The sequence below is a fragment of the Nerophis lumbriciformis genome, linkage group LG30 (assembly GCF_033978685.3).
Source record: "Nerophis lumbriciformis linkage group LG30, RoL_Nlum_v2.1, whole genome shotgun sequence".
Taxonomy (NCBI): domain Eukaryota; kingdom Metazoa; phylum Chordata; class Actinopteri; order Syngnathiformes; family Syngnathidae; genus Nerophis; species Nerophis lumbriciformis.
The window spans coordinates 5,843,833-5,871,094 of NC_084577.2; the positions used below are offsets into that span (position 1 = coordinate 5,843,833).

The 27,262-nt window shown below is 41.1% G+C and overlaps 1 protein-coding gene across 3 annotated transcripts in view; it reads right to left on the reverse strand.

Annotated features, from left to right (window-relative positions):
• Nucleotides 1-27,262, reverse strand: part of clcn2c (chloride channel 2c) — a 456,474-nt gene that overhangs the window by 73,839 nt on the left and 355,373 nt on the right. For all 3 annotated transcript variants that reach the window (XM_072911968.1, XM_061925436.2, XM_061925435.2), the window contains 2 exons: nt 21,558-21,596; nt 17,263-17,367 (listed from right to left, as the gene is read on the reverse strand). In XM_072911968.1, coding sequence (XP_072768069.1) covers nt 17,263-17,367; nt 21,558-21,596 — 144 coding nt within the window. The remainder of the gene's footprint in view (nt 1-17,262; nt 17,368-21,557; nt 21,597-27,262) is intronic.

A 27,262-nucleotide genomic window follows, 5' to 3' on the forward strand; every position in this document is an offset into this window, starting at 1 on the left:
TAAATAACCATTTAAAAAGCGGCAACGATACTCCATTCACATTTCGTGATTTAAATATTAACCAACTATTGGTGGTATTGTTATTACAAACCCCGTTTCCATATGAGTTGGGAAATTGTGTTAGATGTAAGTATAAACGAAATACAATGATTTGCAAATCCCTTTCAACCCATATTCAGTTGAATGCACTACAAAGACAAGATATTTGCTGTTTAAACTCGTAAACGTTATTTTTTTTTTTTTGCAAATAATAATTCACTTAGAATTTCATGGCTGCAACACGTGCCAAAGTAGTTGGGAAAGGGCATGTTCACCACTGTGTTACATGGCCTTTCCTTTTAACAACACTCAGTAAACGTTTGGGAACTGAGGAGACACATTTTTTAAGCTTCTCAGGTGGAATTCTTTCCCATTCTTGCTTGATGTACAGCTTACGTTGTTCAACAGTCCGGGGGTCTCCGTTGTGGTATTTTAGGCTTCATAATGCGCCACACATTTTCAATGGGAGACAGGTCTGGACTACAGGCAGGCCAGTCTAGTACCCGCACTCTTTTACTATGAAGCCACATTGATGTAACATGTGGCTTGGCATTGTCTTGCTGAAATAAGCAGGGGCGCCCATGGTAACGTTGCTTGGATGGCAACATATATTGCTCCAAAACCTGTATGTACCTTTCAGCATTAATGGCGCCTTCACATATGTATAAAATGGCACCTTCACAGATGTGTACGTTACCCATGTCTTGGGCACTAATACACCCCCATACCATCACACATGCTGGCTTTTACACTTTGCGCCTATAACAATCCGGATGGTTCTTTTCCTCTTTGGTCCGGAGGACACAACGTCCACAGTTTCCAAAAACAATTTGAATTGTGGACTTGTCACACCACAGAACACTTTTCCACTTTGTATCAGTCCATCATAATCATAATGGCCTGTGGAGAACTGGGACAGCAGAGACTCTTACCAGGAGGACTTTGAGTTGGATGCGCAGACGCTGTACCGTGAGTACGCATGCAGCTGCGGCTTCCAAACATTTGATCGCTTGCCCGTACGTGCGTGCCGCTATGTGCATGTCACGTACGTAACTTTGGGGAAATATATGTGCTGTATGAACTTTGGGGAGGTGAACGGTACTTTGGGCTGTGCGATTGAGTGTGTTGTGCAGGTGTTTGAGTTGTATTGGCGGGTTATATGGACGGGAGGGGGGAGGTGTTGGTTATGCGGGATTAATTTGTGGCATATTAAATATAAGCCTGGTTGTGTTTTGGCTAATAGAGTATACAGGTAAAAGCCAGTAAATTAGAATATTTTGAAAAACTTGATTTATTTCAGTAATTGCATTCAAAAGGTGTAACTTGTACATTATATTTATTCATTGCACACAGACTGATGCATTCAAATGTTTATTTCATTTAATTTTGATGATTTGAAGTGGCAACAAATGAAAATCCAAAATTCCGTGTGTCACAAAATTAGAACATTACTTGAGGCTAATACAAAAAAGGGATTTTTAGAAATGTTGGCCAACTGAAAAGTATGAAAATGAAAAATATGAGCATGTACAATACTCAATACTTGGTTGGAGCTCCTTTTGCCTCAATTACTGCGTTAATGCGGCGTGGCATGGAGTCGATGAGTTTCTGGCACTGCTCAGGTGTTATGAGAGCCCAGGTTGCTCTGATAGTGGCCTTCAACTCTTCTGTGTTTTTGGGTCTGGCATTCTGCATCTTCCTTTTCACAATACCCCACAGATTTTCTATGGGGCTAAGGTCAGGGGAGTTGGCGGGCCAATTTAGAACAGAAATACCATGGTCCGTAAACCAGGCACAGGTAGATTTTGCGCTGTGTGCAGGCGCCAAGTCCTGTTGGAACTTGAAATCTCCATCTCCATAGAGCAGGTCAGCAGCAGGAAGCATGAAGTGCTCTAAAACTTGCTGGTAGACGGCTGCGTTGACCCTGGATCTCAGGAAACAGAGTGGACCGACACCAGCAGATGACATGGCACCCCAAACCATCACCCAACCATGCAAATTTTGCATTTCCTTTGGAAATCGAGGTCCCAGAGTCTGGAGGAAGACAGGAGAGGCACAGGATCCACGTTGCCTGAAGTCTAGTGTAAAGTTTCCACCATCAGTGATGGTTTGGGGTGCCATGTCATCTGCTGGTGTCGGTCCACTCTGTTTCCTGAGATCCAGATTTTTTGTATTAGCCTTAAGTAATATTCTAATTTTGTGACACACGGAATTTTGGATTTTCATTTGTTGCCACTTCAAATCATCAAAATTAAATGAAATAAACATTTGAATGCATCAGTCTGTGTGCAATGAATAAATATAATGTACAAGTTACACCTTTTGAATGCAATTACTGAAATAAATCAAGTTTTTCAAAATATTCTAATTTACTGGCTTTTACCTGTATATATGTCTTGTGTTTATTTACTGTTTTAGTCATTCCCAGCTGAATATCAGGTCCCACCCGCCTCTCACAGCATCTTCCCTATCTGAATCGCTTCCACTGCCCTCTAGTCCTTCACTCTCACTTTCTTCATCCACGAATCTTTCATCCTCGCTCAAATTAATGGGGAAATCGTCGCTTTCTCGGTCCGAATCGCTCTCGCTGCTGGTGGCCATGATTGTAAACAATGTGCAGATGTGAGGAGCTCCACAACCTGTGACGTCACGCTACTCGTCTGCTACTTCCGCTACAGGCAAGGCTTTTTTTTATCAGCGACCAAAAGTTGCGAACTTTTTCGTCGATGTTCTCTACTAAATCCTTTCAGCAAAAATATGTCAATATCGCGAAATGATCAAGTATGACACATAGAATGGACCTGCTATCCCCGTTTAAATAAGAAAATCGCATTTCAGTAGGCCTTTAAATCAGTGAGATGCTTTTGTATACTGTAAAAACATGGGCAAAAATGTAACACGTACGGAAAATAAACGTCTGGCTAAAAATAATCATAACTGTAATATTACTATTAAAATGTTATTACAAATGCCTGACATATTCAGTTGAATGCACTACAAAGACAAGATATTTGCTGTTTAAACTCGTAAACGTTATTTTTTTTTTTTGCAAATAATAATTCACTTAGAATTTCATGGCTGCAACACGTGCCAAAGTAGTTGGGAAAGGGCATGTTCACCACTGTGTTACATGGCCTTTCCTTTTAACAACACTCAGTAAACGTTTGGGAACTGAGGAGACACATTTTTTAAGCTTCTCAGGTGGAATTCTTTCCCATTCTTGCTTGATGTACAGCTTAAGTTGTTCAACAGTCCGGGTGTCTCCGTTGTGGTATTTTAGGCTTCATAATGCGCCACACATTTTCAATGGGAGACAGGTCTGGACTACAGGCAGGCCAGTCTAGTACCCGCACTCTTTTACTATGAAGCCACATTGATGTAACATGTGGCTTGGCATTGTCTTGCTGAAATAAGCAGGGGCGCCCATGGTAACGTTGCTTGGATGGCAACATATATTGCTCCAAAACCTGTATGTACCTTTCAGCATTAATGGCGCCTTCACATATGTGTAAAATGGCACCTTCACAGATGTGTACGTTACCCATGTCTTGGGCACTAATACACCCCCATACCATCACACATGCTGGCTTTTACAGTGATTAGGAAACAAAAGCCACAATATTTAAATGCTCACTTAATCAATCTAAATTTTTCACGTGAAGCAAGTTTTATGTGACTTTAGCAAAATGCTAAACATCCTCCTGATCCTAGTTGGTCAATATATACACAACCCAGTTTTTCACCTCTAACTCTCGGACTTATTTGTGCAGCACTGCTGATGCAAACATTTTGTTTTCCCACGAGGATCATTAAACTTTCATTTAATCTTCTCCTCACTGCAGGGGTTTCCATCATGGCATGCGGCTAAAAGCAAAAGAGAGCACGAGGGGAAAAACTTTCCTGCCGAATCAGATGAGCGGCGGTGCTGAAGCTGTTTGCTTTAGATCTTTTTTTTTTTGCGCAACCACAGGAAACCGTTGATGTTGGAGTTGGATCCCGCTGTGCAGTTAAGTAAAAGGGGGCCGGGCCTGTTGCTTTCACGCCTAATCCTTATGTAACTTATTTCCTATGTCTCTTCAGTGCAATCCACATGTATTTTGAAACCGGCACCAAAAGCAGAAGCTCTGTTAATTAGGACTATGTGCTAAAAGGTTTTACAGGGTAAAAACACATGTTTTTTTTTATTTGGAAAGAAGCTTGTGTTCTTCCTGAGCAATACCGAGGTAGGCAAGGACTCAGAGGCAATGCAACTTTGAGCTCCCCTCTTTACGCTGTGACAAAGGTGATTCTTGGTGTGGTTTAGTGCATTCAACAACAATACTGTACATGTACAACAGGTGCTCGGTCTCAATGTTGCCAGCATTTCAATAAGTATAAGGCTAATAGATGTTGAATGGTAACACAAAATCACTGATTGGTTACAGTTTTTGATTCGGTTAGGTCGGGGGTCAGCAACCCGTGGCTCTCGAGCCGCATGTGGCTCTTTAGTGCCGCCCTAGTGGCCCCCTGGAGCATTTTTTTTTTTTAAATGATATGAAAATGGAAAAAAATGTGGGGAAAAATATTTTTTTGTTTTAGTATGCTTTTTGTGACATGACACAAACCTTCCCAATTGTCAGAAAGCCCACTGTTTAATATGTTTGTGTGTATGCTTCACTGATGAGAGCATTTGGTGAACATCGTTTTGTCCTGCTAATTTCGGCCGTTCTTGAACTCACCATAGTGTGGACTGTGACGCAACAGTTTGTTTACATGTAAAATCTTCCACCCCTTTTTTGTCTCATTTTGTCCACAAAAACGTTTCATGCTATGCGTGAATGCACAAAGGTGAGCTTTGTTGATGTCATTGACTTGTTGGAGTGCCAATCAGGCATATTTGGTCAGTGCATGACTGCAAGCTAATAAATGCTAACATGCTATTTAGGCTAGCTGTATGTACATATTGCACCATTATGCCTCATTTGTTGGTATATTTAAGCTATTTTAACATCCTTTAATTTTATCCTCTTTGTATATAATTTTTATTTGCATGTCTCATGACACATTATCTGTATGTAATATTGGCTGCATTTCTGATAGTTGTTTGTGTGCCATGTTGTTCCAGACCACAGCAAACATTACGTAGCTTGCAAAGATTGTAATAAATCTATTAAAAGAAGACAGCCTGCAGTTTCTTTTAACTTGGACACAGACATCTATACATTTGGCCATTAAAAGACAGTAATTTCCAGGATTTATCTCACCTTCCGAGTAGCCTCTCATTTACTAACGATTTTTAATGTTGTAAAAAAGTGTAGAATAAATATTACATTTCAACATTTCTGTCAACAAAGATTTGCTTCAGCTTGCAACACATACTCATTTTGATAGTAGGCTATTATAGCTAATATAGACACTTACGTCATGTGTTGCCTTCATTATAAGACTTATATACGGCTTTTAATTTTTTGCGGCTGCTGACAGATTAGTGTTTTGTACTTTTGGCCCAATATGGCTCTTTCAATGTTTTGGGTTGCCGACCCCTGGCGCCCTAGGCAAGATTTTAGGTGGCGCCCCCCCCCCCACATCGGCAGTGAAGTGTATATACTCACAAGAACCCGAATAGCTTTGTCTTTGACCTTTTTTTTGTACTTACTTTATATACCTAATATATAAAGGGGTGGAAAAGTGACTATTACCTGCAGGGCAAACATTATCTAACCAGAAGGCAATAATGTAAACAAAAAACACCTGCTTAAAAGATCTAATACAAATGTCCCTGAGGAATGTAAGGTGGGAGTACTGTAATTACCTAACGTTACATTATTATTTTCCATAACAATTTAGCCCCCTCCACAATATTAACCCGACGTTAAAACAGAACTAGCTATTTATTGATTAGCAATTGCCGAATCATGTAACATTAGCTTAATGCTAAAAAGCCAGGTTACTATCACATTCTGTAACAGACAAATAATTTCATGTAGGCTAACGTTACCTACCTGATACCTCTGTCTTGTTCTCGTTTCTCCTCCTCTTCTTTTGTCTTTTTTCTTCCCTGGGCACCTGACAGTTTTGGCCGTTTTGACATCTTGTGTTGATTTTTTGATGTGGTGACGTCCAAAAAGAGTCATGATACGGGAAGGGAGGGGGCGCACCGTGCGGGGGCGTAATGTTGTAACAAATAATATTTCAATTAAATAGGCTTTACTTTGCATTTTAATTAACGTGAGATTATTTTTTGTATTTAGAAATAATAGTAACAACTTTTTTTTTTTTTTTTTTCCTCCAACATTTGTGGCACTGGCATGGCGCCCCCTGATGGACGGCGCCCTTAGCATTTGCCTATACGGCCTATGCCACGGGCCGGCCCTGCCTGGGTTAGGTTGTTTTTAGCATCCCAAAATATCATAGATCCCAAAAATCTACCATTACCATTTTAAAAAATGCAATCATTTAATGTATAGTTACAGAGCTGCCAACATTTGGTGAATGGAATCCAGACATTCCATGCACTTGCACTCCTTACTTGAACAACTTCATTAATGTTTGGGCTAAGGTTCTGTGCTGTTGATACTCACAGGATGTGAATGCGAGAGACAACTTCAATGCACTGATTTTAAAGATAGAATACACGTCATTAATGTAATATATCAAGAAACTGAGGTGTTACAGTATGTGCCAGTGATCTGTGGTCGTTTTGTCTGACTGTGAATAAAATATGCATAACTGCCAGTAAATTTGTTTTGAAGTGAGTAGAAACCTTAGCTGAAAATGTCAGCTAAGGTTGGAGGAAATGTGCACTTAAAAAAATGCTCAACGTAATTAGTTGTATTTTCCGACAGTTGGAAAGTCACTGAATGTGTCCTGATAGGTGTCCTCTCGCTGGTGTTGTTTTGGCGCGGTTGTTCGTTTTAATAAAGTGATTGTTGATCGACCACCTCCTCATCATTCTTTCCACATGCGGGCAAAAAATACAATAGTTTATACCGACACAAAAACATCACAATTAGGGATGTCCGATACTGGCTTTTTGCCGGTATACGATATTCCGATATTGTCCAACTCTTTAATTACCGATACCGATATCAACCGATACCGATATCAACCGATATATGCAGTCGTGGAATTAACACATTATTATGCCTAATTTGGACAACCAGGTATGGTGAAGATAAGGTACTTTTTAAAAAATTATAATAAAATAAGATAAATAAATTAAAGACATTTTCTTGAATAAAAAAGAAAGTAAAACAATATAAAAACAGTTACCGTATTTTCCGCACTATAAGCCGCACCTAAAAACCACAAATTTTCTCAAAAGCTGACAGTGCGGCTTATAAGCCGGTGCGCCTTATATATGGATTAATGTTAATATTGATTTTCATAAAGTTTAGGTCTCGCAACTACGATAAACAGCCGCCATCTTTTTTCCCCGTAGAAGAGGAAGCGCTTCTTCTTCTACGGTAAGCAACCGCCAAGGTAAGCACCCGCCCCCATAGAAGAGGAAGCGCTTCTTCTTCTACTGTAAGCAACCACCCGCCCCCGTAGAAGAAGAAGCCCCCGGATATTACGTTTCATTTCATTTGTGTGTTTACATCTGTAAAGACCACAAAATGGCTCCTATTAAGAGACACGCGTACAACGCAGAATTCAAACTCAAGGCAATAAGTCACGCAGTAGAACACGGAAATAGAGCAGCAGCGAGAGAATTGAACATAAATGAATCAATGGTGCGTAGGTAGAGGAAGCAATAAGATGACCTGCGCCACTAAGACAGGGAGACAGCGCCGGACGACATACGCCAACATCTGCCAGTGGATTGTAAATGCCTGGGCGGATATATCGGTCTCAACTGTGGTCCGAGCTTTCCGGAAGGCAGGATTCACGGAACTGCTGGACAACAACAGCGACACTGACTATGATGACTTCGACGAGACGGAGCCGGCCATTTTGGATGCCGTTTTCGCCCAACTTTTTAATTCAGACACCGAAGGAGAATTCGAGGGATTTATGGATGAGGAATAACTTCAGAAAGTGGGCTTTAAATGTTTATTTTGAGTGTTGTGTGACATTAACGTTCGAGCAACGTTGAGTTATTGATGTTGCTATTGCGCTGCACTAATTTGAGTGTTACTATTTTTGCGATTGCACATTTGCACATTACATTTTGGGGGTGAACAGAGTTGTTAGAACGCTGGTTTGTAATATATTATTAAAGTTTGACTGACCTATCTGACTGTTTTTTTGACATTCCCTTTAGCGCAGCGTAGGCGCGGCTTATAACCCGGGGCGGCTTATAGGTGGACAAAGTTTTGAAATATGCCATTCATTGAAGGTGCGGCTAATAACCCGGAGCGGCTTATAGTGCGGAAAATACGGTACATAGAAACTAGTAATTAATGAAAATTAGTAAAATTAACTGTTAAAGGTTAGTACTATTAGTGGACCAGCAGCACGCACAATCATGTGTGCTTACGGACTGAATCCCTTGCAGACTGTATTGATATATATTGATATATAATGTAGGAACCAGAATATTAATAACAGAAAGAAACAACCCTTTTGTGTGAATGAGTGTGAATGAGTGTAAATGGGGGAGGGAGGTTTTTTGGGTTGGTGCACTAATTGTAAGTGTATCTTGTGTTTTTTATGTTGATTTAATAAAACCAAAACCAAAAAAAACAACCCGATACCGATAATAAAAAAACCGATACCGATAATTTCCCATAATACATTTTAACGCATTTATCGGCCGATACCGATATTATCGGACATCTCTAATCACAATACCAGGAGATTCGTAACCTTGGTCAGGATGTCGGTAGACAAAAGGCAATATTCGACAGTCTTCTGGAGAATTTGAAAGAGTTGGAAGGTTAGCCAAAGGGCTCCCATACAGCAGACCTACTGTATATAATCCCGCGGACACATTTGTCTTTGACTGTTTGTTAAAAAATATATGCCTCCAGTGCTCCTGCTATAATGCACAATGCGATGCATATGTGCACGCACGCACGCACGCACACACATAATTGCCAACCTTGACACCTCCAAATTCAGAAGATCTTTTTCAAGTATTTCTTATACAAATATATATATATATACATAATCCGTTCATGAATGAGTATATCCGTTCGGCCACCACATTAACGTGCCGGCTGGAATAAACACACGCTGAGAAATAGCTCCGTGCCTGCCTCCTTTATGGGTTATAGATAAACCTATGGATAACGGAGACATATATAATAGTCTCCTTTTCAGGTGAGAGAGGACACTAAAGGCAGTGCCTTTAAGGCACGCCCCCAATATTGTTGTCCGGGTGGAAATCGGGAGAAATTCGGGAGAATGGTTGCCTCGGGAGATTTTCGAGAAGGGCACTGAAATTCCAGAGAAATCGGAAGGGTTGGCAAGTATGCGTGCGCACGCACACACACACATTTTTGTATTTGTTACCTTCTTGAGACCTCCGAAAAATGCCTACCTTTTTAGGACCACCCTTTCTAGATATATAAAGAATTGTATTTACAACATTAATAATATATACATAATATGCAAATATAAAAAAGGTAAGCTTTTAATTATTTTTTTGTTTGTAATTTGTTTTTAATCTTCATTATTTACTTCAAGTTATTACAGTATGTCTCTATAAACATATTTATTTATATTTTATAAATTTCGGCCAAAGGGGGCACATTTCAATTTCTTACACATACGTGTTATTACATATGTTGGCCAGAGGGGGAGCATTTCAAATTTTTACACACAATTGTTATTTCATATGTTGACCAGAGGGCGAGCACTTTTACAACCGACACAGTCAATTTAAAAAATCCCTCCTTTTTGGCACCACCCTAAGTTTGATAGATTTCACCACCAGGGGTGCAAATGAGACATTCTCTATTAGATGCAATGTTTTTCCGTATTGGGACCATGATTTATGTCCTAACTTGTTCACCGGTCCTCATATGGAAGGTACTTGTCCTTGTTGAGGTCTCAAGTAGGGTAGAAATACAAGAACACACACACACACACACACACACGCTCCAAATGGTGTAGTGTTTGAGGAATATTTTACACCGTAGCAGAATGAAATGCGTGGGGAGTCATTCTGTGTGCACTCCAATCTACTTGAGGTACGAAACGCAATGAGTCCACAATGTGTTTAAATATTTGCACACACGCACACACATAGCATACTCCTTAGTTATGATGGTGAGAAAAGGTGCCAGGTATGAGATGGAGCAAAAGCAGATGTGTGTGTGTGTGTGTGTGTGTGTGTGTGTGTGTGTGTGTGTGTGTGTGTGTGTGTGTGTACTGGCTCATAAACACACACTTAGATCAAGATCCGGATTATTGGAGCAACTCCGCTTGGGAGGGGTAGCAGAATGGACAAAAGCATGTGAGCAATGGGACCATCTTGAGAGAACGCTCTAGACCATGAGTGTCAAACTCTGGCCCGCGGGCCAAATTAACACTAGAGCTGGCCCGCCGATTATATACAGCTGCGGTGCCGCGGTTCACCGCTAATTCTCATACTTGCCAACCCTCCCGGGAGACTACCAAACGTCAGTGCCTCTCCTGACAATCATCTGACAATCATCACGTCCCCTTTTCGTCCAGTCCAACGAGTGCTTGCTCAGACATATAATATGTGTGGCCTTGACACGCACATAGAGGTGAATGCAACGCATACTTGATCTTCATTGATACAGGTTACACTGACGGTGCCCGTATAAAAAAAACTTTCACATTTTTAGAAATATACGCCACACTGTGAACCCACACCAAACAAGAATGACAAACACATTTTGGGAGCACATCCGCACTGTAACACAACAGAACAAATACCCAGAATCCTTTGCAGCACTATTTCTTCCGGCACGCTACAAGGTGTGTGTGTGTGTGTGGGGGGTGGGGGGGGGGGGGGGGGGGTGGGGGGGGTGGGGGGGTGGGGGGGGGGGGTTTGGTGGTAGCGGGGGTGTATTTTGTAGCGTCCCGGAAGAGTTAGTGCTGCAAAGGGTTCTGGGTATTTGTTCTGTTGTGTTTATGTTGTGTTACAGTGCGGATGTTCTCCCAAAATGTGTTTGTCATTCTTGTTTGGTGTGGATTCAAGTTTTTATTCACAATACCATATAACAAATACAATAGTAGTAAAATATCATCATTTAAAGATGTTGGTACGTGAAAGGGTCCCCCAAATAAGCTAGAAGAAGCTTTTGACAGGGGGTCCAGAGGATAGAATATACATGAAATGATGGAATGATGGAACATGGTAGCAAGTACAACAACAAAAAACAAAACAAAAAACAACGCTATATGATTAACACAAGATAATAGTACTAAAGCAAGCATACACATACATACATACATTCATTCAACCATGCAAAACCCAACAGTAGTCTACCCTACATGAGGCATTAAATATAGGTGGTTAATAGATAAGTTTTTAGTTTATTTTTGAAGTTGGAGAATGGATACAGCATCTTGAGGCTCTCATTAAGGCGGTTCCAAATCTTTGGTCCCCTGCATACAACACTTCGAGCGGTACAATCCAGTAAACGATGTTTCCCTGATATCAAATCTAAGTTACGAGTGTTGTGGGCATGCTGGGGATGGTAGATAGGAACCAAGCTACAGAGCCTTAAATTCAGCCTGTAAATGACTTGATAGGTTAAACAAGCATTTTGATAAATATTGAACTCTGTCAGTCTTAAGAGATGATAATTATGGAATAGATGTCGAGTGGGGGCATTAAACTTGGACCATGACAGTGTGGAGCATACTTCTAACAACGTTAAAGTTGCTTATACGGCCACTCTCAGTGTAAACTGTATCGCTGTTGATGAAGTATGCGTTGCATTCGCAAATGCATACGTCCAAAAGCCGCTCATATTTTGGGACTGGGCGGGCACGTGATTAGAAAGGATGAAAAGCGGCCGTGACGACAGCTCGTAGAGGACGTTAAAAGCAGTGCCTGTAAGGCACGCCCCCAAGATTGAGTAATACGAGATATAATGACTGATGAACACCTTCGTTCGATAAAGAAAGTTGCCTCAGCTCAAAGCCTGAGCCCCGACATTAATGAACTAGCATCCAAGAAAAGATGGCAGGTATCTGGCTTGGGCACATCAGATTAGATCAGTGTGTTGCAAACTGAGCAGTTTAAAGTCCTTAATGGTTGGTTTATTCATTATTTTATTTTCAGATTTAATAGCCTGTGGAAAAAGTTAATGTTGATATTTACCTCAGAAGGCTGCAAATAGAAAAGAGGCATTCAATTTTTATTTAAATTGTATTTGATATGCCATTGATATTTTTTAATTATTATTATTATTGTTTGAAACTGGATTTTGCATGTCACTATAAAGTTATATAAGCCTTGCTTGTTCAATATTCAATGCAAAACTTGTTTGGGTCCCTATCAAAAAGGTTAATTTGTTCAACCTTGGCCCGCGGCTTTGTTCAGTTTTAAATTTTGGCCCACTCTGTATTTGAGTTTGACACCCCTGATCTAGACTTTGCAGAGCTCAGTCTTCTCTCCAGCATGGGTATTGTTTAATGTCTGAACTTACTCCATTCGTAAAATAAATTGTTACACGTTAATTCTAGCCTTTATTCTGACAGTCGCTAGAACAAAACAACTTGGGAGGACTTTGCCTTTTAAACGGGGAAGCTCGGACAATAGTGAAACAAAAAAAAAACAAGGACAAAACATGCCTGAGTTGGGTATGGTTATGCCTGAGTTAGGTTTACCATGAATTGATTAACATGGACCCCGACTTAAACAAGTTGAAAAACTTATTCGGGTGTTACCATTTAGTGGTCCATTGTACAGAATATGTACTGTACTGTGCAATCTACTAATAAACGTTTCAATCATTCAAAAAAGGTCAACCAAATTGTTTTTGTTTTTTTATAAACCATTCCATCCCTGGTGTGCACACTACATACTTAGCTCCCGAGTCAACACACTTTGACACTGTAGCGCTGTCCTTAAATCGATCACTAATGTTGCGCACTTACCGTAAATGTTTAATTGCCAATTGCAACCACTTGATTTATCGCCAACATTTGAATCACCCAATTAAATATCTACCAGCTTTTTTCCGCCAAGTTGGAGTTTTCAATAATAAAACATTTATTTGTAGTAACTTTTTCTCTCCTGCATGTGCGCCATCGCTCTTTTTTGTTTTGGTCGTTTCGGCCTGTTTTGAGTGAAGCTTCCGGTTAAAATTCGCACCGTATTCTGCTGTACTTCTCAGTATGAACACATTCAAAATGAGAAGTGTAAGTACACAAGTTCACAAATTGGGACTCAGCCAGAGAGTAGAACATAAAAAAAATACTGTATTTTGAGTACTTTGATTGTTTACTGGCAAGAGAAAGCCTTCTATCCATTTTCTATGAATCTTATCCTGTTCAAAAAGCATCCCAGCTCTCTTAGGGTGAGAGGCACTTTGAGTTAGGACATAACCTTTTTTTTTCTGTGGGAATGATACTGGTAAAGATAAAAGCTCCAGAACGTCATGTATATTTACAGTATATAAAGACTATCTCTGGCTTATATAAAGCACTGACAAATGGGCACTTTCTATTATGCCGGAGGGGATTGTGTAAGGTGTTGGTTTTTGACAGTGTGTGGCAGAGGGAGAGGAGAGATGGATTAGATGCCTGGGTTGCTTCTGGGATACATTTACAAAATAAGCAGAAGATAAACTAACCCCCCCGACTGTCATACATGTAACATCCTGTTACAACGTTTTAAGGTAACAAAAGCACCCCCATTGATAATTCATGCTGTACAAAATATAACTATTATGTTAATGCTGTTATGCATTACGTCATCTTTTTTGTTAACTTTGTAACTTTGACCTCCATCTGATCTTCTGAGCGTGAGACATACTCTTCTGGGGGAAGTGAGTAAAATCAGAGTGAAAGTGATAAATGAAATTAGACATTGTCAAAAGCTCTTTGGAGAAATCAACTTTGGCTGCAGGCTTGATGTAGCCGCTCAACTGTCGCAACCATCATTAAGGATGAATATGCTATTTTTGAACATGTTAAAGGAACTCCTATGGAATAGACGGTAATAACAAAGTAGTGTAGTGAGCTCACTTCCTCCTCCCAATAAGTTTGGCTCTTCATTTTTGCCACAGTACAGCACAACCACACGAATACAAGTAGGAAGTTTTTTAAATCTTTTTTTTAGATTCATTTTGTTCAATGCTTGTATTGAATTGTTTTATAACTATGTTTCATATTTTCTTTATGTTTGTGTACTGTGTGTGTGACTTAGATGTTAATTTAGGTATAAGAGCAGACTTATACTAAAACTCAACTAACGTCACAGTCGTAGGAACATTACTTGTTCGTACTGTAAAGACCACCTGTGCACTAATGTCTTGATTTATTGGGATGCAAAATAACACGTGCTAAATAGCGTGTGCAAATAATAAAATTGTGTGTACTATTAGTGGGCGTGTTGCGGGTTATCTACCAAGACTGCGTGCTTCATTGAAAACAAGTGCAAAAGCGGTGCAGATCGCCCTAGGATTTTGTGTGTATACCAGCCGCCACCATGAAGACCCTCCCTCCACATTTATGACATCGTAAGTGGTAGAAAACGGATGGATGGTCCAACATGTGGCGTTTCATCATGTTGTTGACATGCAGTACACTAATATAATATGTACCACCTTTTCAAGGCTATGTTGAAACACTAGCTAGACAACATAACCTATTTTTAGCATGCGGAATGTGCGCTCTGGGGAGGCACTGTTGTGTTGAGGAGTATAAGAAATACAGTATATAACAATATTCTATTTGCTATTTTAAAATACGAACAGCATTAAAGAAAATGGCAAAAAACACCACAATGATTTAATTGGATTTGTTTTAATCGGCCCCTTATGTTATCCTGCAGCTACAAAATGATATTGCTCAACAGACGATATGTCTAAATATTCTTATTTCTGCCAGTTCAAATATGTTGACAAGCACACAGATAGAAAATTCTGTCTCTTATTCTTGTGTCTTTGCAGCGCAACAGCCTCCTTTGTCACAGCAAAGTATGCGTGCGTAACTGGCAGTTTTAGTCTAAATCAGTGTTGGGACTAACGTGTTACAAAGTAACACGTTACTGTAACGACGTAATTTTCGGCGGTAACTAATAGTCTAACGCGTTATTTTTTATATTCAGTAACTCAGTTACCGTTACTATATAAAAAATAACGTAAAAAAACGCAGTATCGGCTAGAAAGTGACAAGATCTGAGTGTGTTTTATTGGAGAGCAGCAGTGTCGTCCTTCTGATTCTTCCTGTCTGACAAGCCGGAGAAGAGAGAGGCGCGCTGTGTGTGGGTGGGGGCGTGGCGTGTCTGTGTTTACTAACAAGACATCATGGCGGAGCAGAAGTCGAGTTTCTTAACATGGAGATATTCTCATTACTTTTCTTTTGTCGAGCACAAAGAACATTTTAGTTAAATGTAAGTTGTGTCTTGGATCAAAGATCCTATCTACTGCCCAAAACAGCAGTTCAAATCTGCTGAAACAGCTACAAAAGGAGCATGCTTCGACGAAGCTAGTAAAGAGAGACACACTTCACCTCCACCTCCACCACCACCTAAACAACAGCGGCTGGATTTTAACGGAGGGACTGCTAGCCAGGACAACATTGATAGAGCCATTGCATCATATGTGCTAGAAAACATGCAGGCTATTTCTACAGTGGAGTCAACTGGACACAGTGGACAGTGAGTACATAAACATGGAAAGCTTCCAAACTCTGCCTCTGCTCATCATTCATCACTGAAGGTACACACATACTGTCAATTCTCTTATATACTCTTTCATTCTAGACTTCTAGAGTGTTTGATTATCACATCACTCTAAATGTATAGTCTATAAAGTTCACAAACATAAAGAGGGACCCTCGTGGGCCAGGCCAATCTTTCCTTATCTCTAAACTAAAACTGGGGAAATGCGTAGTGTTCTGGGCTTCAGTACAGTGTTGATCTCCTGAAGACATGATTTTATTTCACAATTCCTTGAGAGAAAAAAAGGCCTGGTTAGGCGTGTGTATAGCAGTATGTGTGCTGTATATAGTGACATGACATATAATCATGTCATGTGTGCCTTCCTTGGGTGAAGCCAGGTTTACAGTTATGTTGTGACATGTTGTTATTATGCGGTTTGTTACTTATGTATGTTATGTTGCAGCTACCGGTATTTAAAATAGTTTTGTCAATTTGTTCTGGCCCGAAATTAATTGGCCCTTTGAAACATATCTTAAGTCTTTGTGTGTTGTATGTAGAGCACATTGCTTAGCAGAGTTCAGTGAGGCAAATGCATGTCAAGTTGATCAACAGATTGTATTATTCTCCAGTGCAATAACAGTACTGACATGAAGGCTAAGATGGCATTAATGGGAGCCTTAAAAAAAAAAGAAAAAAGAACTAACTAAATAATTACTTTTCACAGTAACGCATTACTTTTTGGTGTAAGTAACTGAGTTAAAAACTGAGTTACTTTTGAAATTATGTAACTAGTAACTGTAACAAGTTACTGGTTTTCAGTAACTAACCCAACACTGGTCTTAATAAATCACATTGCATGTGCTAAATGATTATATTTGCATATTCTCCTCCCAATATTGTGCATTCTGGTAAAAAGCATATATTCTACAAATCAATGAAGACAGACACGCTAAATGGATTGCACTCACAATTTTGTTTGTTTAAGAGATGCAATCCTCTGCGTACGAGCTTAGTAGATCAGCTTTGCGTGTGCTATGAAGTTTACATGTTTTTGTACATGCAAACATTTAGTAGCTTTGTATATAAACATATATTTGAATTGTATGGATGTAAGTCGGCTATTTCACTCCTAAACCGCAGCACACAAAAAGACTAACGTAAAACATTTTTTTTGTTGAAAAACACTCTTGTGTTGCATTATTTTTGTACACATGCACCACATGGTGGCGCTATCATTAAACCCCCTTAGTTTGACCCCATTAATTGGAATAACTTTGAATTGATCAAATATCTTAAAGTGCTTAATGGACTGACAAGCAACATTAGAATAAGACCAGCTAAAAACATGGCCAGATCGTGTAAAGGAGCAGGTGTCGGACTTGGCAATAAATTGCAAATAAACCAGTTTATGATTAGGAACCTTTTTCAAAAAATAGCACTACCCCAACACTGCTAAGAAATACACGCTAAAGTATTTACAACCAGACCTTATGCAGCGATGTGCGCTCTACAAGCTGGAATGGGGCAGGGTCGATCTTGCAGTTGTTAAAGTTGACCTGCTCATCAAGTTGCATCTCCTCCCACTCTGCAATCTAATAAAACACACAAAATACAGCGAAAAACGAGTTAAGTAAAAAGAATGAATGAAAAGAAAAGCAGTCAAGACATTATATTAATCGTCATAAACATAACAGTGAAATGCATCCACTATTTTTCATTCTAAAGTTAACCATATTTTGGTTAAGTGAGTGAAGCTGGAGGTCAGTGAGAAGTGACCAAACTAACATGAAATACTGTTTAGGGATGGGCAATATGTGCTAAAATCTAAATAGCAATATATATTGCAGCCTCTTAGAATAACGATAAATATCCCAATACATTATTTGGTATGTAAATGATATTAAAAAAACATCTCAAAACATGCTGACGTATGCAGTAACATATCGCGTCATTTCTAATTGTATTATTTTTTCAAATTATTAATCTATTTGCTCATTTACTGTTAATAATTGGCTACCTTCTGTTGTGCCATGGTTCTTTCTACACTTCTGTTAAAATGTAATTAGCACTTATTTTTCTTTTGTTTGGATACTTTACATTAGTTTTGGTCCATACCACAAATTTGGGTTTCGATCCAATACAAGTAGCAACAGGAGTAATGTCCCAAAACATTTTTGACTCTGGGCCACATGAATAATAAAAAATAAATAATTTGGCAGAGAGCCTCATTATCTATCCATATTTATATATATATATATATATATATATATATATATATATATATATATATATATATATATATATATATATATATATATATATATATATATATATATATGTATGTGTGGGAAAAAAAAAAAAAAAATCACAAGACTACTTCATCTCTACAGGCCTGTTTCATGAGGGGGTTACTTCAATCATCAGGAGATTTTAATGGGAGCATTCACATACCATGGTTTATATAGGGCACAGAGTGGGTGGGTACAGGCTGGTGTAGGGGCGTGGTGATTGGCTCATGTGTTACCTAGGAGGTGTTTCCGTCTGTGGCGGCATGCTGATACAATTTCGCTGCGCTTGTTGAGGGATGACTGGTCTGGACAATATATAATAAACAGTTTCTCTTTCAAGCATAGGTTGCATCTTTTATTACCACTATTGTAAGGTGTGCTGGATGCAAGAATTTGCCATGTTATTGAATATTCAACATTATTGTCTTTGAGGTCCCAAATGTGTTTGCTGAGTTCTGTGGTATTCCGCAGGTTTTGGTTCCTGAAAGAAGCCTTGTGATTGTTCCATCTGGTTTTAAACTCTCCCTCGGTTAATCCTACATATGTGTCGGATGTGTTAATGTCCTTGCGTGTTACCTTAGATTGGTAGACAACTGATGTTTGTAAGCACCCCCCGTTGAGAGGGCAATCAGGTTTCTTGCGGCAGTTACAGCCTTTGTTGGTTTTGGGGTCGCTCTGTCCGGGGGCCGACGGCTCATTTGCAATTGTTTTGTTGTGGTTTGAGATGATTTGTCGTATAAAACCTGATTGCCCTCTCAACGGGGGGTGCTTACAAACATCTGCTGACCTCGACTGCGGATGTTGTGGATCGGTGGAGGGAATACTTCGAAGACCTCCTCAATCCTACCAGCACGTCTTCCTATAAGGAAGCAGGGCCTGGGGAATCTGTGGTGGGCTCTCCTATTTCTGGGGCTGAGGTTGCCGAGGTAGTTAAAAAGCTCCTCGGTGGCAAGGCCCCGGGGGTGGATGAGATCCGCCCGGCGTTCCTTAAGGCTCTGGATGTTGTGGGGCTGTCTCTGTTGACAAGACTCTGCAACATCGCGTGGACATCGGGGGCGGTACCTCTGCATTGGCAGACCGGGGTGGTGGTTCCTCTCTTTAAGAAGGGGGACCGGAGGGTGTGTTCCAACTATCGTGGGATCACACTCCTCAGCCTTCCCGGTAAGGTCTATTCAGGTGTACTGGAGAGGAGGCTACGCTGGATAGTCGAACCTCGGATTCAGGAGGAACAGTGTGGTTTTCGTCCTGGTCGTGGAACTGTGGACCAGCTCTATACTCTCGGCAGGGTCCTTGAGGGTGCATGGGAGTTTGCCCAACCAGTCTACATGTGCTTTGTGGACTTGGAGAAGGCATTCGACCGTGTACCCCGGGAAGTCCTGTGGGGAGTGCTCAGAGAGTATGGGGTAACGGACTGTCTTATTGTGGCAGTTCGCTCCCTGTATAATCAGTGTCAGAGCTTGGTCCGCATTGCCGGCAGTAAGTCGGACACGTTTCCAGTGAGGGTTGGACTCCGCCAAGGCTGCCCTTTGTCACCGATTCTGTTCATAACCTTTATGGACAGAATTTCTAGGCGCAGTCAGGGCGTTGAGGGGATCTGGTTTGTTGGCTGCAGGATTAGGTCACTGCTATTTGCAGATGATGTGGTCCTGATGGCTTCCTCCGGCCAAGATCTTCAGCTCTCACTGGATCGGTTCGCAGCCGAGTGTGAAGCGACTGGGATGGGAATCAGCACCTCCAAGTCCGAGTCCATGGTTCCCTCCCGGAAAAAGGTGGAGTGCCATCTCCGGGTTGGGGAGGAGATCTTGCCCCAAGTGGAGGAGTTCAAGTACCTCGGAGTCTTGTTCACGAGTGGGGGAAGAGTGGATCGTGAGATCGACAGGCGGATCGGTGCGGCGTCTTCAGTAATGCGGACGCTGTATCGATGCGTTGTGGTGAAGAAGGAGCTGAGCCGGAAGGCAAAGCTCTCGATTTACCGGTCGATCTACGTTCCCATCCTCACCTATGGTCATGAGCTTTGGGTCATGACCGAAAGGACAAGATCACGGGTACAAGCGGCCGAAGTGAGTTTCCTCCGCCGTGTGGCGGGGCTCTCCCTTAGAGAAAGGGTGAGAAGCTCTGTCATTCTGGGGGAGCTCAAAGTAAAGCCGCTGCTCCTCCACATCGAGAGGAGCCAGATGAGGTGGTTCGGGCATCTGGTCAGGATGCCACCCGAACGCCTCCCTAGGAAGGTGTTTCGGGCACGTCCGACCGGTAGGAGGCCACGGGGAAGACCCAGGACACGCTGGGAAGACTATCTCTCCCGGCTGGCCTGGGAACGCCTCGGGATCCCCCGGGAGGAGCTGGACGAAGTGGCTGGGGAGAGGGAAGTCTGGGCTTCCCTGCTTAAGCTGCTGCCCCCGCGACCCGACCTCGGATAAGCGGAAGAAGATGGATGGATGGATGGCACTTCGACTTCATCTTCCCTCAATCATCTTTGTTGTAGTTTTTAGGGCTTCCATAGCGAGTCCACTGACAGATACAAGTTATAACTCTACGCTACCTCGTATTTAAAAATGGCAACAGCGGAGGTTGAATGCCCCACAACAAGAGGATAGAGAAAAAGAAGGAGTTTATTGATGACGGCGCGGACTACAATGTCGGGCGCATGCACATTTTCCGGGAATTATGCCGATCCCAAATATACATTAGCAAGTACCTATAGGTAAGAAAAGTTGTTTTTTGCATAATAGAGTGAAACAAAAAAAACAGATAATATGTCTCCTAATAGGTGGTATTTTGGGGTCCTCATACAAACACCATAATAATACCCTTATGTTGAAGCAGAGCACGTCTGACTACGGTAGCTGTAATACACCGACAATATATCAAGCGGTGCGGCTTTGTAGCTTACCAAAGTCGTACTAAAACATTTTGGACAGATTTTTGAGCGTTGTGTGTAATTTTCTATATTCTCAATGAAACACCAAAGTTTTGGGTTTGCTTGCTTACAGGTACTTGCAAGCGTAATTTATTGAACAGGCGTCAACCTGCAGTCCACACGTATCCCTTATGGGTCACATTAACACCATGTATCACATCAAATTGGCCCGACCACCAAGAATTCTTACATACATAAAGGTGCTGTCGATTTTTGAGAAAATCAAATAATTTCAAGTGCACCCTATAGTCCGAAAAATAAATGATATTGTATTGATGTTCATACATATTTTTTTCTCACTTACAAGTTAGCTTTTCTTTTTAAAAGGTATGTTACATGTTAAAATTGTGCTTTTTTTTTTTAATGTCTGACGTTGACCTGAGATACAAACGTTTTGAGGTAAGAACTTTTCCGGAGAAACAATTAAGCTTGTAAGTTGAGGTACTACTGTATTATTATCAAGGGATTATTGCACTTCAATAATGTCAAGAAAAAGTGAACACCTAAATAAAATAAAGGCAAAATATATACAAATGTGCTTCTCAGAATTATTTGTGTGCATATAACCCTGTCTTACCTCTCTGAGCGTCATGTCATCTTCCACATCGCCATCTTCCTGCAGAGACAAGACCCAGAAAACCAGTCAGTAGAGCCCCCTAAAAAAACCAAAGACTAGGAGCACTTGGTTGAATTGTAACTGACAAAAGCTTAATTGTGAGTATGGTATGATGTAGTATGACATCCTGCTGGATACTATTTGTGTTTCTAAACTGCAGCCCTTCTATCATCAAGATGAAATGTCACAAAGCAGACACATGGTCGCCCATGCATCACATCATGACACTGGACAGCAGACTGATGACAGAAATAGAGTGAGCGACTAAAAGAGCGACTACAGTGCACCTATTGAGTGAGGATGTGTGATGTTTGAGATCCGGGAGCAGATGATCATTACAATGATGGATTGGCACGAGCCTCAGAGCCTCGAGTTCTTTTCGGGTTGACTTTGCCAATGCTGTTTGACGAGCTGGAAAATAACTCTGTTTTGTATTAAAATGATTGTGTTGAGTAATATGCTGTGGAAAACCGTTATTTACTTGCTTTGAACTTCATGTCTGTGTTTGGACAAAAACAAGAAGGGGGGGGGGGGGGGGGGGGGGGGGGGGTAAGTAAGCATGACCCAGGGGCTGATGGGAGCCCGAGCTCATTTATCCTCATCGCTGTGGTGGACGACCTGTTGGTAACCCTAGCAACTGCAGCCACGGGGGTAGAAAGAGGTGCTCTCCAGTAGCATTATGCAAGCAGAAGGCAATAGTGCCTGGAGTTGATGAGACCGAGCACACACACTGATGCACACACAGACATGAAAACACACACGCATCACTAAACACAACACAAGGCAACTCTGAATGTCAAACTGTTTTCAAGAGGCAATGTGAAAACCAAAGTAGCACAGTAGACATTGTTTCCAACAGGAATGCAATCTATTTGTGGTGGCGAGTAGAAATGGGTACTGAATTCGGTAGTTTTATTGGTACTGACGGAGATAAATATCTACATATATCCATATTTAAGAGTTATTTCTTTCTATAATCATGTTGGAAATAACTAGTGTTTTCTCTTTGTGCTCTTTCTATTTTTTCTCCATCTCATGACCGAGGGTACACTGTGGACTACCCTGAGCTCGGAATGCAGGGAGTAGCAATACTCCTTTTATTTGTTAACTCATCCTGTCTCTAGCTAAGGAGAACAATAGACATGTGTATTCGTTCTGAAGGGTGGGGGCGAGGGACATATTGAAGGACACAGCACTTGGGTAATGTTTTTCAGATCAAGTTGGCTACGCAATTGAATGTGTTGTTCTGGGCTGGTCTCTCCAAAGCTTCGGAAATAAATTACAAAATACCTATTCTGTTCTGGTGATCATTTAAACTCAGCTTATGTGTCATCAAAAGAACTTGGGATTGACCAGTAACTTAAATTCCCTTGGAGGAACATCTGGTCCAAACGCAACAGTACCAACCAAATTCCATCTATACTACCGGGCATCAATTCACGTTAAATCAAACTGTGCCATATGTCGATACAATTGTTGCACGTGAAGTCCCGTCCGGTTTCAGACTCGGCGGGCAAACAAGCACTCTAGCAGCACTCAGAGCGGATTCAGACTGTCTCTAGGTAAGGTTGCAATTGTCCAAGACAACAAAGCAAGTACGACTGATAAAAAAAACAGTCAAACGTACAGTAAGGTGCTTCTTTTCAAAATACGCTAACTCGATGCTAATTCACATTGGATTTGCCATTGACATGCTACTGATTAGCATTAGCAATTTTACATGGCAAATTAAAACGACAACTATGATGCATGTTACATTCAAACAGCTGGGGCCTGATGGAACAACAGTTGCGTGGTTTTCCTACGAAAAATAGACGCACGTTCAAATCCCCAAAAATACATACGCAAGTAAAAATGTTGATGTTTTAAAGTGTGTGCACACTTTTTCTTTTACATCGCAATCAACTTGAAATTGGTCCCAGCTGTCGTGGCTTGGCACACCCAGACCACGCCTACTTATAAATACGCAAATCATATTGGAAGTAGCCCTGCGCTTGAGCGCTGCGCACGCTGCCCAACCAGGATTCGGTATGATTCAGGATTCATTTCCTTGTGGTCTACATAACATCCGATGATGGTTCTTTGGTCAAAATTTTGCATGAATTATGTTTTCCAGATCATCTTCCAGCCGCTTTCTAAACGTCTCTTCAGAATGCGCCGTTTTGTGGTCTGTTTTATTTACGTGCCTCCACTTTGACTGTCTTCTCCCCCGCCATCTTCTGTTGTAGTTTTTAGCACTTCCATAGTGAGTCTTCTGAGAGATAAAAGTTCAAACTATACGCTACATTGTATTACAAATGGCAACAGTGGGAGATGTATGTGCATGTACGAGCCAGTCTACCCCAAAACAAGAGGATAGAGACAAAGAAAAATACTATTGACTACAACATTGGACTACGACGGCGGACTCACACAAGTTAAAGTTAAAGTACCAATGATAGTCACACACACACTAGGTGTGGTGAAATGTGTCCTCTGCATTTGACCCATCCCCTTGTTCACCCCCTGGGAGGTGAGGGGAGAAGTGAGCAGCAGCGGTGGCCGCACCCGGGAATCATTTTTGGTCATTTAACCCCCAATTCCAACCCTTGAAGCCGAGTACCAAGCAGGGAGGTAATGGGTCCAATTTTTATAGTCTTTGATATGACTCGGCCGGCGTTTGAACTCACAACCTACCGATCTCAGGGCGAACACTCTAACCACTAGGCCACTGAGTAGCTCTTTGGGTAAAAGTTTACCATATGTGACGCCACCAATGGGGAAAAATGTCACAATTGGGGCAAATTCCAAACAACTTGATTGGAAGAAAAAATGAAGGATTGAAAGATTGTTTTATAAATATCTTTGCCATGCCCCCTATTTTAGGGACTGATGCAGATCCCAAATACACAATAACAGGTACCAATAGCTGGGTTGCAATCACATGACCTAGAAGCATTTCCGGGTTTCTGGTGATGGTCTAAAGTCTCATTTGCGCGTATCACGAAAGGTTTATAAGTAATCATGAAAAAATATTCAAAATGGGATCGAGTGGATTTATACAACCTTAAGAAAAATAATTTTTGAAAGATTTAAACCATTGATCATCACCAAGACGTTACTGCTTGCCTGGAACTCACTTCCTTTGACACTTACACAGATTTATATCTGAGTGGTCCACAAATTAAGCATTAATCCGTGAAAGACAATATTGGATTTATTTATATATATATATATATATATATATATATATATATATATATATACAAACCCCGTTTTCATATGAGTTGGGAAATTGTGTTAGATGTAAATATAAATGGAATACAATGATTTGCAAATCCTTTTCAACCCATATTCAATTGAATGCACTACAAAGACAAGATATTTGATGTTCAAACTGATAAACTTTATTTTTTGTTTGGCAAATAATAATTAAGTTAGAATTTCATGGCTGCAACACTTGCCAAAGTAGTTGGGAAAGAGCATGTTCACCACTGTGTTACATGGCCGTCCCTTTTAACAACACTCAGTAAACGTTTGGGAACTGAGGAGACACATTTTTTTAAGCTTCTCAGGTGGAATTCTTTCCCATTCTTGCTTGATGTACAGCTTAAGTTGTTCAACAGTCCGGGGGTCTCCGTTGTGGTATTTTAGGCTTCATAATGCGCCACACATTTTCAATGGGAGACAGGTCTGGACTGCAGGAAGGCCAGTCTAGTACCCGCACTCTTTTATTATGAAGCCGCGCTGTTGTAACACATGGCTTGGCATTGTCTTGCTGAAATAAGCAGGGGCGTCCATGGTAACGTTGCTTGGATGGCAACATATGTTGCTCCAAAACCTTTATGTACCTTTCAGCATTAATGGTGCCTTCACAGATGTGTAAGTTACCCATGTCTTGGGCACTAATACACCCCCATACCATCACAGATGCTGGCTTTTACACTTTGCGCCTATAACAATCCGGATGGTTATTTTCCTCTTTGGTCCGGAGGACACCACGTCCACAGTTTCCAAAAACAATTTGAAATGAGGACTCGTCAGACCACAGAACACTTTTCCACTTTGTATCAGTCCATCTGAGATGAGCTCAGGCCCAGCGAAGCCGACGGCATTTCTGAGTGTTGTTGATAAACGGTTTTCGCCTTGCATAGGAAAGTTTTAACTTGCACTTACAGATGTAGCGACCAACTGTAGTTACTGACAGTGGGTTTCTGAAGTGTTCCTGAGCCCATGTGGTGATATCCTTTACACACTGATGTCGCTTGTTGATGCAGTACAGCCTGAGGGATCGAAGGTCACGGGCTTAGCTGCTTACGTGCAGTGATTTCTCCAGATTCTCTGAACCCTTTGATGATATTACGGACCGTAGATGGTGAAATCCCTAAATTCCTTGCAACAGCTGGTTGAGAAACGTTTTTTCTTAAACTGTTCAACAATTTGCTCACACATTTGTTGACAAAGTGGTGACCCTCGCCCCATCCTTGTTTGTGAATGACTGAGCATTTCATGGAATCTACTTTTATACCCAATCATGGCACCCACCTGTTCCCAATTTGCCTGTTCACCTGTGGGATGTTCCAAATAAGTGTTTGATGAGCATTCCTCAACTTTATCAGTATTTATTGCCACCTTTCCCAACTTCTTTGTCACGTGTTGCTGGCATCAAATTCTAAAGTTAATGATTATTTGCAAAACAATAATGTTTATCAGTTTGAACATCACATATGTTGTCTTTGTAGCATATTCAACTGAATATGGGTTGAAAATGATTTGCAAATCATTGTATTCCGTTTATATTTACATCTAACACAATTTCCCAACTCATATGGAAACGGGGTTTGTATATCATAAATTATCTATATCGTTCCAACTCAAAATCCTAATTAACACCTTGAACCTAATCGATAAATGAGACATAATCTACAGCTAAGTATGTGAATCACAACCTGTTAATTACTATACATGTGAACTTTAATGATGATTAATGGTTTTGTTTGTATTACAGATTGAACACAGGAAATAAACAATTGTGTTAGCAATTGCTACGTAACGGAAAAGGGGTAGGAATAAATAAGTTCTGCTCTTCTTACCCATAACCACTTTTGAGAAGCATTTAAGTCCCATCTTAAAACTCATTTGTATACTCTAGCCTTTAAATAGCCCCCCTGTTAGACCAGTTGATCTGCCGTTTCTTTTCTTTTCTCCTCTGCTCCCCTTTTCCTTGAGGGGGGGGGGGGGGGGGGCACAGGTCCGGTGGCCATGGATGAAGTGCTGGCTGTCCAGAGTCGGGACCCGGGGTGGACCGCTCGCCTGTGCATCGGCTGGGAACATCTCTACGCTGCTGACCCGTCTCCGCTCGGGATGGTGTCCTGCTGGCCCCACTATGGACTGGACTCTTACTTCTATGTTGGATCCACTATGGACTGGACTCTCACAATATTATGTCAGACCCACTCGACATCCATTGCTTTCGGTCTCCCCTAGAGGGGGGGGGGTTACCCACATATGCGGTCCTCTCCAAGGTTTCTCATAGTCATTCACATCGACGTCCCACTGGGGTGAGTTTTTCCTTGCCCGTATGTGGGCTTTGTACCGAGGATGTCGTTGTGGCTTGTGCAGCCCTTTGAGACACTTGTGATTTAGGGCTATATAAATAAAGATTGATTGATTGATTGATTGATCAT